A 17,793-nucleotide genomic window follows, 5' to 3' on the forward strand; every position below is an offset into this window, starting at 1 on the left:
CCTCCAGAAATGCATTCTCACTCCAGAAAGGCACTTCGCAAACTTGATCAGAAAACTGGAGGGGGAAAAAACAGTAGAAAAAACAAATGGAAAGGATGTTTTAATACACTCTGAAAAGAAAGACTTTGGGTTCTATCATAGGTTTTCTAAAATGTGGTTAAGATTTCTTGACAGTGGTCATTCATTTGAAGTCAGAAAATTATATTTTAACTTACTATTTTAACAATGGTTGGTTAAACTAGGAACCTATATTTCATAGAATGCCAGAAGGTCTTCTACTTAGGGTGTAGCACGCATTAGAGTCTCCCAAAACAAATTAAAACAAAAGACTTATGTTATTTTTTTTCTTCCATCATTCCTATTTTCGGTTTCTGTCCTTTTCCTGCATATACTTTACAGAGACACAAAGTTAAGAAGAGAAATAAACCGGGTCTTGTGGATTTCCGATGCCTGGTTTTGGCTGGAAAATGGAAAGTAACTAACTCTCCTAGCAAGAAGCTTGGAAGAAATCTTAGAGTGTGCTCAAGTGGGTCCCTTGTTTAGAAGAAAGACAGACACACGTCTTTAGAGTATCTACTTTCTGGACAAGAGAAAGGACTGAGTCAATGCGCATTTTTGTGAGGGATGACGGTTGTTTACTTTACAATAAAACATTTAACCCACGTAAGCAGAAAAGTAGGAAAACCATTTGAGACAGAGCAATACAACGTATTAAATTTAAGATGTTATTAATAATATCACCATTGGTCCCTTAAAAACAAAACAAATAAATTAGGGCGAGGGGGGTGTAAAAAGGAAATGAAGAATGAGGAAAGGCTTCACCAGGTGTCTCTCGGTCCCAGAAATGCTTCATACAATCCAGCGTGTGAGATACCTCGACTTGATCGTCACCCCTCAGCAAACCCCTCCTCTGTCCTCCTCCCCTCCCCACCCAGCAGAAACGGCTAAAAGAGATGAAAACTCAAAATCTTCGGTGGGAGAGAGAGAGAGAGTGCCTGGCTACATCCCCCCAGGGTTGGTGTTACAGTTATCACTTCATCCCTCTCAAGTTGTATATTAAATACTTCTGCCAAACCAGCCGAATGTCTATCACCTATTAGCATCTAAAAGAGTTATCCAGATGTTTATTACAGCAAAATTTCCAATTATGAATCCTTGTATTTTTAAATACTGACTGTATGCAATTCAAGTATAACCCTTTGTAAAAAAAAAAAAAAATGCTTTTTTTGACACATTGAATGGGGAAAGATGAAAAAGAGGAAAACCCGACATGGATCACCCTTCCCCCAACCCCTCCTAAAACACCTCCCATCCCACCACTCAACCTCCCCCCTCTCTCCAGCTTAGTGTTTCCCTTTTTCTTTCCTCTGGGCCCTAAACTATGCCGCAGCTGCAGGAAAGTCTGTGGAAGCCCGACAGAGGCACAATAAATAGGAGGGTTTCGTTATCTAGCCTTTAGAAATTTAAATCTTGCTTCAGATCTTAATATTGTGGGAGTCGGACTCCTCGGCTTTCTGTGTGTGTGTGTGTGTGTGTGTGTGTGTGTGTGTGTGTGTGTGTGTGTGTGTGTGTGTGTGTGATGCTGTCAAAGATGTTTTCGGGGAAATGCCCCTCAGTCCTTGGGGCTTACCTTTCTTCCTTGTCTGGGACCCTCATCTGTGCCATCGATTCGTAGTCAGAAGGGAGGGAAAACTACGGGTCTTCTATTTTAAGCGGTAACGCCGAGATTGGAACATAGCCCCGTATTGTTCAGAGTTTAATGAGTCTATTTCTCTGCCACCCTCCGTGTCCCAAACTAACCTTCCATGGCATCTCTGTTCAATGCGGTCTCAGGTTCCTACAGCAATGTAACTTTGATGCGAGATGGGGGGCAGGACTCTTGAAGTCCGTGGGGGAGAATAAAAGTAGAGAAATTTATAGACCCCTGAAGGAAATCCTGCAGACCTGATGTGTGGCCTTTTCTGTTTCTTCTTCCTTCATCTGGTTTTGAACTCCTCGTTTTTGTTAGCTGTGAAACTTAGTTTTACCCATCCTCCCTCTTCCTACTCCAAACAGGTTTAGAAAACGACCACAAAAATCAGTAAGCAACGTATGTTTCGTCTTGGGGGTAAAGGATATTACCCCTGAAACCTGGAGTTCACGTTGTGTGGACTGTGTGGATGTCGAGACCGACCACAGATTTCAGCTCCTGCCCACGTCTGAGCTCCTAGGCTGGCCACTGTCATGAGCATTAACAGAAACAAGCATTATTTTTAATTGTGCACCCCCACTGAGTGTCTGACACTGTACAGAATGCTGTGTGCAGATACCCTGACGGCTTTAAGATGCCTTGTGTTTGTTGTGAGTTCAGCTTTGAGGTGCCATTCCCGTCTCTTGGCCTTCTTCCTACGTCCTCTATCTCTCGCCTCACGAATCCCCTGAGAGACCATAGCAGCAGAAATGGCTTTCCCAGATAAGACGTATTAGAACCATGAAAAGTAGCCTAGAGAGGATTGGGTTGGGGGCGGGAATAACCAGAGCTTCAGAGAAGGCCTTCGAGAGTTTTGTTTTGTTTTTAAGTAGAGAAAAGAAGAGAAAGAAAAAAAAGTTCTTTTAAAGGATAGGGCAATGAACTTTCTTATTTGGGGATGGTGGTTAAGGGGCTGTCCCTAGGAAATCCATGTCGGGTTTTACTTCTCGCCCAGAGCCAGAAGCTGCCCAGCCTCTGGCGAGAACCAATCAGAGGACGACTCCCAGCACGTGGAGGAGAGGGACTCCCGAGCAAAGCAATTGCTGCTCACTACACTTGTTACTGGTGTCCTGAGCACGAAGAGGGGCGAGTGTGGGAGCCGCCGGAGGGGGGATTAAAACAAGCAGCTTAGGGGGTGGGGCGGGGAAAGCAACCAGGGAAAAAAAACCCAAACCCCAAAACCAAAAAAAAAAAAAAAAAAAAGCCAGCCCTTTCCCCCCCACACACAGCCAGCCAGCCGGCCGGCCTTCTGAAAGAGGCAGCAACCTCCCAGCTCGTTACGAGAAGGGGAAAAGCCAAAAACCATGAGCAGTCAGTACCAAGAGGAGAGCTGCTCGGAAAGGCCCGAATGCAAAAGTAAATCTCCAACTTTGCTCTCCTCCTACTGCATAGACAGCATCCTGGGCAGGCGGAGTCCCTGTAAAATGAGACTGCTAGGAGCGGCTCAGAGTCTGCCTTCTCTGTCCAACCGGGCAGATCAGGATAAGGTCGCGCAAGGTAAGAAACAAATCTTTCGATCCTTAAGACTGCAAATCGTGACAGCCAAAGAGCCATTCCCGGTGCGCAATTATTGTAGATTTTGGTTTTGCTTTGGGGAAGGAGGAAGGGTTGGGAACAGAGGGAGAGGGACTGAGGAAGAAGAGGAAGATAGATTTATAAGGCCTGTCAACTTTGCTGCCTGCACCCAGCCTTTCAGGGATATATATATATTAAAAAAAAAAAAACAGAAAACCCTCTGACAGGAAATTTCTCTCTCTCTCCAGAGCACAGACAGAGGAGCATTTCTGGTTGTTAGTTGAATGTAGCTGCCTTATTAAAGTAATTTATCGGTCGTGTTGGAGATTGGTGTTGGGGTGCTGGAGAGAAGTCAGAAATGGCAGGTGCCGCCCGGGATCAAATCCTTTAGAGCAACGACTTGGGGAACCTCAGAGAAGCCGAAATATGAGGGTGTCTGAAGAAAAGCAAACTAGGGTGGGGGGGGGGGATGTCATTCCTCTATCCGAGGCTACCTTTCCTCACGATCCAATTTTTTTTCTTACAAATTTCTTAGGGACCTTTCAACTGAAGCATTACAGAAAATGTCTAACTGAGGTGTCCGAAATGGCATCTTACGGTATATGAATCACACGAAAAATGCAGCTTTTCGAAGGAATCTCTCTCTCTCTCTCTCTCTCTCTCTCTCTCTCTCTCTCTCTCTCTCTCTCTCTCTCTCACTGTCTGTCTGTCTCTGTCTCTGTCTTTCTAGAAGAGGTTCTGCGATTTTCATTCAAACAGTGATTTAAAATGCAGAACAAATATTTTGCAGCATGTCCTCAAAACTGCCCTACTCAAGTTTGGAAGTGAGATGAATCTCTAGATTATAGGAAGAAAATCCCCGCAGACTCGCGTTTGACATCTTAAAATTGACGGTCAAGCTAATGCCGTGTGCTCCCTTTGGGGAAAAGGAGACTGACTGGGGCGGGGATGGGGGGAGAAGAGAAAGAGTTATTTATTTAAAATAAAACTGACTTTCTCCCTTTCTTTTTTTAGCTTGTGGCAGCACCTGGTGTCAGGTGCTTCCTCGAAGGGAAAGAGCCCTAAACAGAATATTTGGCAGGAGGATTCCCTATAACGCTTTTTTTTTTTAAAGGCGCATTTGCTTTTGGGGAATTTTCTTGTTTCAGTAGAAAGAATTTCGCCCCTCTACCCCCGCAATCACCACCAGGTTGGCTGGGGACGGACCAGGGCTCCCAGAACCTCCAGAGTCTGTCTGCTCCCCCAGCGGCCTCCAGCTGGGGCAGCTCCCCTCTCCCCAGCTCAGCGCCAGCCAGAGATTAGCTGCAGTGCCCAGGGCCGCTTCGCCTAGCTGTAGAAAAGCGGGGAGCGATGCCATTAGCAAAGTTTTAAGGTTGTTTTTTTGAAGTTGTTTCGGTGCTAGAATGTTTTCTTTCCCCCCAAAATTGGGGGACTCAGAAAGAGAATGCATGCACAATGTTCTTTAATAAAGTGGGTGTGTGTGAGAGAGGAAAGAGTGAAACTATGGGCATCGTGCCAACTGTCCCGTGTAGGGCCTGCCAGCTCCCTCGGTCCTCTTGTTTCGATCCCCTACCAGCCTACTGGAGGAGGGGGCAAAACCAGGAGGCCGTAGTTAAGAATTGCACCAGCCGGCGGACAGAACCCCCAACGTGATATCTTCTCTTGCCCGATTCCTCTAGGGAAAGGTGTTAGTGAAACGGAGTATTCGAGTGGTCGAGACAGAGGGGAAAGGGACAGCCTTTGGGTGACGGCTGGTGGCTGTGCCCGGGCCGCTGACATTCACTCACTGTGTCCTCTTTCTCTCCCCGCCCCATCCTCTTTGCTCCCTCTATGTGTCCCCGCTGTTGTCGGTCTCTCTCCCTTCTCCTTTCTTGTGCACCCTTTTCTTTTCTCTACCCTTTCCTCCCTTTTTTCTCAGCAGGCTCCCCGAAGGGCAGTAGCCCCCAGTTCGAAGCGGAACTTCACCTGCCCCCCAAGCTCAGGCGTCTCTACGGCCCGGGAGGGGGCCGCCTTCTTCAGGGAGCCGCGGCGGCGGCAGCTGCAGCGGCAGCGGCAGCAGCGGCAGCGGCAGCAGCGGCGGGCCCGCGCGGGGAGCCCCAACCGCAGAGGTCTGCGGACAGGCCCGACGGGGCCGGAGCCGGAGCCGGGGTCGGGGCCGCCTCCGCTTGGGACACGCTCAAGATCAGTCAAGCGCCACAGGTCAGCATCAGCCGCAGCAAGTCGTACAGGGAGAACGGGGCCCCCTTCGTGCCCCCGCCGCCCGCCCTAGACGAGCTGGGGAGCAAGGGAGGCGCCCCGCACCCCGACGACAGGCTAGGCCAAGTCGCTGCGGCCGCCGCCGCCTCCTCGGGTCCCCCAGGCCCGGAGGACGACGAGGAGGAGCTGCTGGAGGACGAGGAGGAGGACGACGAAGAGGAGGAGCTGCTGGAGGACGACGAGGAGGAGCTACTGGAGGACGACGGCAGGGGCCTCCTGAAGGAGCCCAGGCGCTGCCCGGCCGCCACCGCTGCCGCAGCTGCTGCTGCTGCCGCCGTCGCCGCCGCCGCCGAGGGCGGGGAGCTGTCCCCCAAAGAGGAGCTGCTGCTGCACCCTGGCGAGGACGCCGAGGGCAAGGACGGCGAGGACAGCGTGTGCCTGTCGGCGGGCAGCGACTCGGAGGAGGGCCTGCTCAAGAGGAAGCAGCGGCGCTACCGCACCACCTTCACCAGTTATCAGCTGGAGGAACTGGAGAGGGCCTTCCAAAAAACCCATTACCCCGACGTTTTTACCAGGTACTGCCATCTCTCCCTGCCCTACACGCTCACACACTCACACACTCACACTCACACACACATTCACACCACAAACATACATCAACAGTTGGGCTTAGACGGGCCACGGGCAAAGAGATGTCTGGGAGGCAGAGACAGAGGTGCAGATACACAAGCAGGCACAGTAGTGATCCTCCCGGGAAGAAGACTGCGCTTTAGAGGGAGAGCCGTTAGAGGCAGGGTCCGTGCACTATTTGTAGATGTCTCCCGACTTTAGCTCCAGGACCTACTTACTCTGTCCCTGAACTTCCCCAAACTCCTGCCTCTTCTCCAGGCCCCCTCCACCACCGCAAGCCCCTGTCCCTCTGCTAACCTCTCTCCCTTCAGTCCCACGAGTATCTCAAAGGGATCAGTTTGGCGGGACGATTTCTGCCCTCCCATCACCAAGCCCAATTTCTTTTTCTTTTCTAAATTATTTTGAAAAACTAGCTTGCTTACCCAGACCAGAAAGTACTCCTCTGTCTAACAGACTTGCAGACAAATAGATTCACAAGAGAGTACATACCCAAAGAACTGGTCGAACTTTTCCGTTCTAGACTCAGGCTATATTTGCTGCATACTTCTTTGGCCTAGAGCAGGTAGTGCTGGCCCTGGTGAGGTCTACAACAAATCATGATCTATTTTCGTCTGCCTCCCTGAACCCCCTTCATAGTCACAGACAAGCCTGTGGGATATCAGTTACAGTATTCTCAGTGGACTTTAGAGCCCTACAGGAAAGTCCTTTAAAAAGATCAAAGTATTCTGATTTGGGGACTCCCAAAATATGTATCTGAATAAAACCCAGGAGCCATGAGAGGTTTTATGTACGTATGCCTCCCTACAGTCTGATTTTGTGTTTAATTAATGTGCTTAACAAAAATGTTTGGATATGTATGCATGACAAATCATGGGCATTGCGTTCCGTATGTAAAGTTGATACAAAATTTTAAATGGTGGAAAGATGTATCCAGTTGTTGGTTGAGGATTTATAGATCGCAGTGTGTTGTTACACTGTATCAGACTTACACTAATTTTTTTTTTTTGATGTGTATTCAAGAGGCAGGGAGAGAAAGTACGCACCGTGCTAATTCAGCTAATCTGGAAAAGTTGATCCCCGATTTGGGAGGTATGCTGTGGCATCCTTCTTTACCCCAGTCCAAAACTCGGTTGGTCTATAGCCTGCTTTTACTGGGGGAGAGCCGGGGTTGGGAGGAAATATTACCCAGTTGGGGACAGAGAGAAAGATAGGCAAGGGTGTCGGAGCAAACATATTTAAAGAACTACTTGCCAAGCTTAAACCAGCTACTTCACAGACGACTTAAGCTTTTTAATTTGAATTTAAAAAGGGAAAAATGACTACTCCTTTAAAGCAGAGAACATACTGTGAATACTTTAGCATCTAGCATGGACTTCAAATTATAATTGATCTTGCATTCTAAAATTCTCTCTCAACAGGATACAGAAAATAGTGGATTTTATAGTGGGAGGATGGCTAAACTTGGCCTTCTTGATTCTCCACTCATTCCCCTCCTTTAGCTTTTTTTTTTTTGAGTGAAAGAAACTTTAAAATAGATGTTCAAAATCCAATACTCATTAACTCACTATGTGAATATATTACAAATGTATACGAGTTAAGAATGAAAAAAGGGAAATGGGGCTGACTGAGTTGGAGTTAGTATCCACCTTTTTTTTAAACTTCCCTCAAGAGAATCAGATTGAGGGGAACATTGCCATCCCTACCCCACATAGTTACTGCTACCCCACCCTTCTCTATTAAAGAGATTCCTTTGATCTAGCTGTGAAAGGCTTCGTTTAGACAGCGTGGAGGGGAAGGGAAGTTCAGAACACATTTAGCTTCCCCTGTGCTAAAGGCTTTGAAAGAAACTTTCAGGTGAGGCCTAGTGAGTAACAAAGACCAGCTTCCCTCAGTCCTGGGTCCCAATACTCAACTAGTCCAACTCTTTCATATTATTGGAGGGAGATCCGATTATATTCTGAGCTTTCATATTTTTGTAAACAGATTGTGAGTAGTTTTACAACATTTTAATTCTTGCTGTAATAACTGCAGTGATGGGGTACAGTTTCAGCTAAATTGACTTCCTCTGTGATGTGCAGTTTATAGTGGGCATTTGAAACAGGGGGTTCACAGTATTTTTAATCTAAAAATTGTCCCCACTGAACCTTTAATAAGCTTAACATAACTCCAGAAAGTAATAGAGATTGTGATCTAACAGAAAGGAGAAGAAGGCAGAGGGAGATAGTGAGAGTAGAAAATCCAGAAAACAAGAGAGGAGAGATAGAAGGAATGAAAACAGGGAGAGAGTGTGACAGAGACACAGACAACAGAAGAAAAAAAAAAAGATAGATGCCCAGCTGCGTTTTCTCACTGATTCAGTGACCCAAGTATTACAACTACTTTATTTTTTTTTCTAGTATTGTGCTCTCTACCAACAAAACATTAAGAAAGAACATGGGCTAAGAATTTCACATGATTATATGTCTGAATAACAAAGTAAAGAATACTTGTATGAGGGGGAAAGCACCAGTGTGTTTTGCCTTATATAAACTTAGAAAGTGCATTAATGATCATATCTGGGCTCGTCTCTTTTTTCAAAAAATCCTACAATTAACAATTGTGTGGTTATGATTGTGCAAACCTTATCATCTATTCTAAAGACTAGTTTTAGCATTAAAAGAGGGTGAATATGAGCTTATGTTTTCAATCTTCAGGTTTCTTCAAGTGAACCAAGGTGTGTTTGGTAACTGATCCCCAGGTGGGGAACAGTGAAAGACTCTAGTTTAGTGGTACAGTGGGTCCAAGGTCTATGAGTGACTGCATCTCACTACATTGATCTCTGTGTTTGTGTGCTGTTTCTTTCTCAGGGAAGAGTTGGCCATGAGACTGGATCTGACAGAAGCCCGAGTCCAGGTGAGTTCCCTAGGGCCCATCCTCCAGGAATGGGATAAAACTGTATTTGTGGTTAGGGTAAGGTATCAAAGGACAGCATGGGGGGGGGGAGGAAAGAGAGAGAGAGAGACAGACAGACAGACAGAGACAGACAGAGAGACAGAGACAAAGACAGAGAGAGACAGAGACAGACAGAGACAGAGACAAAGACAGAGAGAGACAGAGACAGAGAGGGGGAGAAAGGGTGAGAGAGAGAAGGAGAAAGAGAGAGAGAGAGAGAGAGAGAGAGAGAGAGAGAGAGAGAGAGAGAGAGAGAGAGAGAGAGAAGAGAGACAGAGAGACAGAGAGAGAGAGAGAGAGAGAGAGAGAGAGAGAGAGAGAGAGAGAGAGAGAGAGAGAGAGAGAGAGAGAGAATGAGATGGAGGAAGCTCAAGGAACAGAGAAAGAGTTTCAAACACCCCAGGCTGCTTGGCCCTTCGGGAGCCCCGATACCTAACAATCCGCTGGCGCAAACTTACTCTGATTGAAATAATCGGGCAGAACGCGGATTTGGTTGTTAGACGAATCCGCTCAGCTCCAAGCAGGTATTTGGCTGCGATTAAGTCTCCAATCGGGCTTCATAAAAGCCCACTTAGTGCTAGAACAAACAGGGCCATTTGAAGGCAAAATGCTGTTTGATTTCCCCTCCGCCTGCACAAGGAGCTAGCTAATGCTATTTGATTTCCCATTTTTTATAGCAATAAGCCCGCATTGATCTAATAGTGAGTGAGTGCAATGCTATTAAAGGTGTTTGCAGCCCCATACCAGAGTGCATTTCCTAACCCAAGCCTCATAACCAAAGAGACGATAAACATTGGGATGCCCTGATTGCCAACAGAAAACAGATGTCTCTGGGTCTGAAGCTGAGCAAATCACTTTACAGTTAAAATCAAGCGCTGATAAAGCATAATAAATTCCATATGGCTCATTTAATACACAACAGCTTCTTGCATTAGAGGGGTTAATGATGAGATCTGTCCCCCTCCTTTCTGTTGACACATTTCTCCATTGTCAAACAGAGATGTGACAGCAAATCAGTATTTTCAGCTCAGGGGAACAAGTCGTGGGAAAGTTAAATAACTTTTAAAAAGAAAGAAAGAGTCCCCCCCCCACCCCTCCTTTCTCCTTTCCCCCTATTCACTGGAGGAGATGTAATTAAGTGAATATGAATTATTAGAGTCCCTTAGTTTACCTCTGGGTGTACTCAGAGGTATTAATTCAATAATGGGGAATTGCAATAGGGACATCTTGATAATTGAGGTTGAGCTAGGCGATAAAATCAGGTTGGGAAAGATTTTCACTTTCTTTAAGGACATTTTGTCTTTTCTGTACAACCTCGCTTCCTTTATTTCTTTGATTGCAACAAAGATATTGCTGCTTTTTTTTTCTTCAAGTAGAAATCACATTCAAAACAGAAAATATTCTGCATAAAAGTTATCCCTCCGTTCACAGATAAGACTGCATTATTTTGTCTATTTAAAATCCTCAAGCTTTTAGGATTTGTGGGGGGTTTTTAGAAGATGAAAAGCGTGTAAAATTTCCCAGATTTTCCCCCTTCACAACACCATTTGAAAAGATCGATTCATTTTGGTTGCTGATTTTTTGTCTTACTAATTAATTATAACGGATGTTTAAAAGTCAAACCAAGCTTAGAATCTGGGGTATTTACAACTTAAGTTCTCAACCTGCATTTGACAACCCTGCATATATGTTATTTGGGAGGGAGAGATATATAATTCCTATTTGATATCATTTCCTCATGTAATCTGGCAAATACATAGGCTGAATTTGGAATTCCTTAATTTTGTAGACATTTGTCGGAACACAGAACCCACCAATGATACTGTTCTATGATTTAACTCTTAAAGCTTTCAAGAGCCCCAGCAGATCTTGGCAATGTGGGTGTGCTGAATAGATTACACAGAAAAAGTCATTTGATGCTATTGGAAATTATTTTTAGAACGTTGATAGCTGCAGCAAGTATTTCAGGTAAAGATCTCTAATTAGGCTGCTTTCTATTACTAAACAGAAAGATATTTTATGTTGAGAACATCACAAAATTATACCATTTTACTTGAATAAAATATATTTAATCTATATCCTAAAGGAGACTAGGAAATATGAATGCTCTAAAGATTTGGAAAAGTGCATACTATTATATTTTGCTTATCTATTTACTATAGGTAAGCTATAATAAATATACTATAGGTATCTATATGCCCAGTATGTAGTGAACTGAATGTGTTTGTGTACCTAACATATGCATGGGAATTACAATCATAATCTGCTTTATGGAGCAGTACTTTTCATATGCTATAGACAAGTTGATTAGCTTGCTTTCATTATATGGAGTTCTCTCCAAACCCAACATAACTACGTTGCTGAATGTCTGCTTTTTAACAAATGAAGGTGGAGTTGAGAATCTTAGTGCCATGTAAATCTGAAATAATTGAAAATAGCCACTAGTATGGAGTATAATAGTTTCTGATCATTGTGGACATTCCCAAAACTGCAAATTTATTTTCTTCTTAAACTAGAGAATGAAGTCATCTGTTCAAAAAAAATTAACATGGTAGAATAGTATATATTTACTGTGCTTTCCCTGCTTTTCGGATTTCATAAATGGGACCCATGTCCAGGACTTTTTTCTCTCTCCAGATATGGCACAGAACAGTCTTATATTTTTAAGTCAAAGTACAATATGATTACGAAATCCAGACTAGAGGTAGAAGTGAGGTGAGAGGAAGAAAGGGATAGTGCCCAGTCCCAAATGAGAATCTGAGGCAGAGAAGAACATATATCTGGTTTAAAGAACCCTTCAAAGCAGACTCACAATTGAGTCATTCAACAGAGGTTTATTTTGGGGTTGTAGGTCTGGTTCCAGAATCGACGGGCCAAGTGGCGAAAAAGGGAGAAAGCTGGAGCTCAGACTCACCCTCCAGGTTTGCCTTTTCCTGGTCCTCTCTCGGCAACACACCCCCTCAGTCCATACCTGGATGCCAGCCCTTTCCCTCCTCATCACCCAGCTCTGGACTCAGCCTGGACTGCTGCTGCAGCAGCTGCTGCTGCTGCCTTTCCCAGTCTACCTCCTCCACCTGGCTCTGCAACTTTGCCACCAAGTGGGACTCCACTAGGCCTCAGCACTTTCCTGGGTGCAGCAGTATTCCGGCATCCAGCCTTCATCAGCCCTGCATTTGGAAGGTAATGTTATTTAGCTCATGCTTTTAAGCACATACATTTAGAACATACAAGAAGAAGAAGAAAAAAACCTCCACCATCCAAGGGACTGATAATCGGGGAGGTTAAGAGGTAAGGGGAACAGAATGGTGAAAGAGAAAGGGGAAAGTGAAAAAATTTCTTAAATAATTAGTCCTTTATCAAAATAAGTAAACCTTGATACAAGAAGAGACTTTCTATTCCTTATCAGGAAAACAGTCTTGTTGAAGGTAATTAAAATGACTTTATGTTCAATAGATAATAAATGTATTCTCATATAATAATCCTCAGGTATCACATGCCAGTAATGGGTGATGGAGGGATGGGAGAGCAGAATCCATGCTGGTGATCCCTCCTGTTGATGGGAGTTCATCTAGTTCATCAGCATGACAAACCAAGAGGGGAACAGGGACTTAGGGAGCTGATCTGAGCTTTTGTGTGGCTAACACTGAGGTCACATATTCTCAGGGCCCTAAAGCTGAATCCATCTTGTCACTCAGGTGACCGGCTGTTCAAGCTGCATCCTTGTATGTTACACCTGAATTAAACAGTGGTACAAGACAAGGAAATAAAAGAAATAATTCATCTTACATTATAGTTCCCTTTATTTAAATGAACATCGAATGATGAAATAAAAGTCTGTAGTTAATCACACAGACAAAGAAACAAAGGAAGGATGTATTAAGTTGGAAAGTGCAGTGAAAATAAAACTGAATGTAGCTGCAATGATCTCTTCTTAAGAGAACAAAGAAATAATAGATTCCTCCAACTGAGCAGCCACTTAACAAAAAAAAATCATCTCATGGAGGGGAAAAAGCAAATTCCAAGTAAAATTAGTTTCTTCATACAAACCAATGAAATTAAACAGATTGTACATCAAATTGCAGTCAGTGACTCAATTTACCTAATGGAACAAGTGATGTTACAGTTTTGTCACGCCCCCTGCATGGAGGCATGATTTCACACTTTATCAGCGCTCCTGCAGCATTAATGCAGTGCTTCTACTATTTTCCCCCTGACAACAAATTGAAAAGTGAATTGTAAAAGCTTACTAACAACAGCCTGGATAATGGGCTGTAAGGTTAAAATAGGCGGGGTGGGGGTGGGGGGCAGGGAATAAGGTAAGGGTAAGTTGGAGAAGGAGGAGGAGGAGCTCTGGATTTCCTCATACAAAGCAGTATTTTCTGACTCCTTCCTAAGGGCAATGACTGAAAGTAAGGTGCCAACAGAGCATGGAACAAACCCTGGGCATCGTTCAGGAGGGAGGCCAGCTCAAGAACCAAGGGTCCTCTGGGGGACTGGGGAGAGAGGCCAGCTCTGGGTCTGATTCCTCTCAGCTACCAACCCCGGCTTCCACTTTCCATGCCAAGGCAAAGGAGAAGAAGGTAGTGACTGCTCGGTGGTGGCCAATACCCAGGCTTAGCAAGCTGAGGCTTAGTTATAAGGCCCCATTGCCTTTAGAAGGACCATAGTTCAGTTCCTAGCAGTGATGATGTCAGTAATCACCTCCTTGGTTAATGGAGAGTCTGTACATCTTCATGTGCCAGTCAAGGGGGTCACTCCCTCTCTTCAGCGCCACTGCTCTAGGAAGAGAAGTCAGGCAAACAAGAGGGAAGGCATTTAAAAGATTGTGTCATTGAGCGAGGATGCTAGGTTGCTGGCTAGTAATTGGCATTCCACTGTGAGGAAATCAACAGGCATACCACCTCCTGCCGGGAATGGGCATCAGGGCTAAGGAGCCGATAGACACACCGGGCACCAGGGACTTCGGAGCCTTTCCCAGGAGAAAGACAACATAGACATTCATTGGTGGGAAGGAGGAAAAAATAAAAACAGAAACAAAGCAAAACAGAACATAACCCCAAACCCAAAGGCGAGAGTTAACCATTACCACTGCATGTAGGCATGTCTCTCTTTCTGTTCATCTCTTTCTCTCTCTGTCTCTGTCTCTCTGTCTCTATTTCTGTCTTTCTGTTTGTCTCTCTGTCTCTTTCTCTCTGTCTCTATTTCTGTCTTTCTGTTTGTCTCTCTGTCTCTGTCTCTTTCTCTCTGTCTCTGTTTCTCTCTCTGTCTCTCTCCTTTTCTCTCCTCCTCCTCTTTCTCCTTTTCTCCCTCCCAGTATTATTTTCCTCCTGCCTTTCCTTGCTCCCATTATCCCCCCTCATTTCTTCCCCTTCTCTTTCCTTTTCTCCCTTGCTGTCTCCTTTATCCCTCTCCTAAATGCTGGATCATCATGAGAAAGCATTTGGCTTTGGAATCTATACCTCTATTTAGCATAAATCGTAGTATCAGCACTTCTCTTGACAAGGTACTCTCCTTAACAAGGCTGTCACTAACAGCTTTGGTAAAATTAGACTTTAACAAAATCTTCTGAATGCCAACGTGGAGATTTTGCAACAGGTCTTCTGCCCCCTCAGCACCCGACTGGATTCTCCCACCGCGCGCACACACACACGCACACACATCACATTGTTCACACCTCAAGCTCTGAATGCACTGAATACTTGTTAAAGGGATTTCATTAAGAAAAAAAAAATTAAAAAGGGGGAAAAGATGGATGGATGTGGCCCTCCCTAACCTGCCTCGGCCGTTACTTTCCTCGCAGGCTCTTTTCCACGATGGCTCCTCTGACTAGTGCGTCCACCGCGGCCGCCCTACTGAGACAGCCCACTCCCGCGGTGGACGGCGGGGTGCAGTCAAGTGCGCTCTCGGACCCCGCCACCGCTGCCGCAGACAGACGGGCTTCAAGCATAGCAGCTCTGAGGCTGAAAGCAAAAGAACACGCCGCTCAGCTGACACAGCTCAATATCCTGCCTGGGAACAGCACAGGGAAAGAGGTGTGTTAAAACCCGACCCAGCACCACCACCGATAATCAAAGAAAAGGTCACCTCCAATAGCACCAATCAAGACCAAATGGAAAGAAGAGGACCAGCGAACGGACACGTTGGAGAAGTTCTCGAGTTAGGAACTTGGAGAAAGCAAGCATCCTTTGCTCCAGCGCTCTCCTGAGTAAACCAACACTAACAGCTCCTGAATAGCAAATTCCTTGGCTGGTACCTTTTTTTCTCCCCTTAAATGTCCAACCTGCTGATTTGTTCTTCTCTCTCTCTCTCTCTCTCAAAGTGACGTCATAATGTAAAAGATATTTTGAGTCGCCTTCTTACTATGTTTTGTTCCTTCTCCCTGGATTCCACGTACAATATTTAATGTGTGTGCTTTCTAGAGGCTGGATTCTTTCCCTTCCTGTCCTTTCCTCCTCATCTTTTAAAAATCACACCTTGACCTACTGAGTTTTCTCAACCAAGGATGCTTCCAGGGCAGAAAGAGAGTTCATTTGATGCTGTATGATAACCAGTGCACTTAAAGGGAAGGGGTTGCTTTTTCTTGTTTTATTCTTTATCACTACACCAACCAAGGTTTTTATATCAAACCAAAGGGAAATACACTGCTAGAATATGGACTGTTTAAGTCATTAAACTGTGATTATTGATTCTGTACATACCATTGTTATAAAAAAAAAGAACAGAGCTTTGTATATTTGAAATGTTATAAAACAATTGCACTCAGTGTAGTGTTGTAAAAGTTTGTCCTTCTGTAGATTCTTACTGTGTTGTAGATATGATAGGGTTCCTAGACAAATATTTATGTACACAGACCCTTTATTTAACTTATTAACTGTAGAGGTTCCTGAAACCTTAAAAAAAGGCAATGGTACAGTACTTTTGTGTAAGGTTGTTTCTCGTTCTCACTTTTCCTTGCTATCCGGTGGAGAAGTGCCACACTCAGAAAATAAAAAATATATATATATGTTTAACAAAAGAGAGTGTGAAAAATGCATTCAGGAGCACACCACTAGGTGAATCATCTTATTGTAGAGGGCAAGCCGAAGAGTCACTCAGGTGGTGGTGATAGGGTGGAGGCCTCTGTTCTTTTACCAGAATTTTTAATCACTTGGGGAAGTGCCCTAGAATGAATACGTAATTTTTCCTCATGGCAGTGGTTGGGCTCATGTGTTGGTATTCGCTTAAGCATTTTAAAGAAAACGGAAGTTCTTCGCTTGAAACGGAGAGAAGCTGACTTTTTGAAGGTACCACTTGCTCTCCCAAGGCTGTGCTTGGAAGTGTATACCCGAGAGATGACAGGTAAAAGGGCAGCTTGAGAAGCTGGGGAGCTCACTTCCGAGAGGGTGTTGTAGTTGTGTAGGTGTGTGCGTGCTCGCGCGCGAGAGAGTGTGGATGACTCCAGAAAGAGATGGAAGTAAGAGGGGCATACAGGAGAGAGGTGGAGAGAGGAGAAAGATGTATGAACGTGTCAGTTCTCTAATGGCGTAATTGCGATGCTATCTGGGAAACACTGATCCAAGTAAAGGGGTGTGTGTGTGTGTGTGTGTGTGTGTGTGTGTGTGTGTGTGTGGTGTATATGTGCGCGCGCGTGTGGGTGTGGGTGTGTAGAAACGTGTTTGATTTACTATTGGTTACCAATCTATGGCAGCCCCTCTGACAGCGTGGTGCGCCTCTTTAATGATTAGAGGGCGATGGGAAAGGGAAGAAGAGCTTAATTAGTTTCAATTTGCAGTAATTAGCGCACCGGACCTTTGCGGGGAGGGGCAAGAAGGGGGTTGACGTTCCGTGACTAACCTGAGCTGACATCTTCTTTGAGCTTTGGTTAAGTCCTGCGGGGTTCCTCTGGTCCCCTGCTTTTATAAGCGTCTGCTTTAACGCGGAGTGGAAATCTGTACCCAACTCCGGCAGGGCACCCTTGGCAAATGACTTCTCTCCCATTTCTGATCCATATCCTTGAACATTCCATCTGGAGACCACTGGTGTGGAGATTTAGGAGTATAGGTTTAAAGTCCTCAAGGTGATATACTCTGCCCTCCGCGGACCTGCCTCCCTAGCAAGCTTTCGCCAGTCCTCCATTAACTATCCTCAAGGAATACAGATACTTGGCGCTCCTTCAGTCCTGGAATTACTCTTGGGAAGCGATTAGCTTCGGTTTTGTAATATGCAGTTGGCATCTTGGAATTGAACTTCATCGTGAACTATAAAAAGTCAGTAAAAAGGCAGTAGGGCCCTGAAAGGCCAAAGAATCATAGAGTGGCTTAGAACAGAAAACTGGAGGAAGATGGAGAAGGAGAGAGTGCGAGTAGGGAGAGAGAGAAGAATGTAGGGGAGGAGAGGACATTAAGGAGAGAGGGAGATCATGGGGAGGGAGGTAAAGGGTTAGGGAGGAGGGGGTGGAGAGAGAAGGGTGATGATAGAACGACAAGGAGCAAATGATGGGTCACTCAATGGAGGACTATGTTTCGCTTTAGAGAACCTCGGTACCTTTGTAGTGGGGTGGGAAACGGAATTGTCTGCAGTACAAGTTCCTCCTCCTCTCTCACCCCTCCACTCAATTAGCGCAGAGATAGGAGGAGCCTAAGGGATCTTAGTACAGGAGATCGTTGGGGAAAGAAGTGTCAGGGGAATGCCACTTTCTCTGCCCTGCCAAACTTAAACCTATCTCTGGCATATCCCATTCCAAGCGAAGGACAGAGAGGTAAGAGGAGACCGCAGGCTTCTCTCACCAACCGCGATTCCTTGGTGGCACTTGG

The 17,793-nt window shown here is 45.2% G+C and overlaps 1 protein-coding gene and 1 long non-coding RNA gene across 4 annotated transcripts; one reads left to right on the plus strand and one right to left on the minus strand.

Moving 5' to 3' along the window:
* Positions 1-2,774: 2,774 nt before the first annotated feature.
* ARX (aristaless related homeobox) lies at positions 2,775-16,016 on the plus strand. Of its 3 annotated transcripts, XM_072615237.1 has the most exons (6): positions 2,775-3,226; positions 5,163-6,015; positions 8,917-8,962; positions 10,849-10,969; positions 11,853-12,181; positions 14,802-16,016. In XM_072615237.1, exons 1-6 carry the CDS (start codon positions 3,034-3,036, stop codon positions 14,829-14,831), a joined length of 1,572 nt encoding a protein of 523 aa, XP_072471338.1. In that variant the 5' UTR covers positions 2,775-3,033; the 3' UTR covers positions 14,832-16,016. The 3 variants fall into 3 exon arrangements, with proteins under 3 accessions (XP_072471338.1, XP_072471336.1, XP_072471337.1); XM_072615235.1 differs by lacking the exon at positions 10,849-10,969; XM_072615236.1 differs by lacking the exon at positions 10,849-10,969 and having other exon boundaries at positions 5,166-6,015.
* LOC140507218 (uncharacterized) lies at positions 14,211-15,222 on the minus strand. Its single transcript, XR_011968250.1, has 2 exons — positions 15,086-15,222; positions 14,211-14,961 (listed from the first exon to the last, which is right to left on the minus strand). It is a non-coding gene; the product is annotated as an uncharacterized lncRNA (long non-coding RNA).
* Positions 16,017-17,793: the final 1,777 nt, after the last annotated feature.

Source organism: Notamacropus eugenii, chromosome 5, assembly GCF_028372415.1.
Source record: "Notamacropus eugenii isolate mMacEug1 chromosome 5, mMacEug1.pri_v2, whole genome shotgun sequence".
Taxonomy (NCBI): domain Eukaryota; kingdom Metazoa; phylum Chordata; class Mammalia; order Diprotodontia; family Macropodidae; genus Notamacropus; species Notamacropus eugenii.

Coding starts and splice junctions, on each gene's coding strand:
- ARX (XM_072615235.1), top strand. CDS start 3,034: ATGAGCAGTCAGTACCAAGAGGAGAGCTGCTCGGAAAGGCCCGAATGC. Junction 3,227..5,162: donor TCAGGATAAGGTCGCGCAAG/GTAAGAAACAAA, acceptor CTTTTTTCTCAG/CAGGCTCCCCGAAGGGCAGT. Junction 12,182..14,801: donor ATCAGCCCTGCATTTGGAAG/GTAATGTTATTT, acceptor CTTTCCTCGCAG/GCTCTTTTCCACGATGGCTC.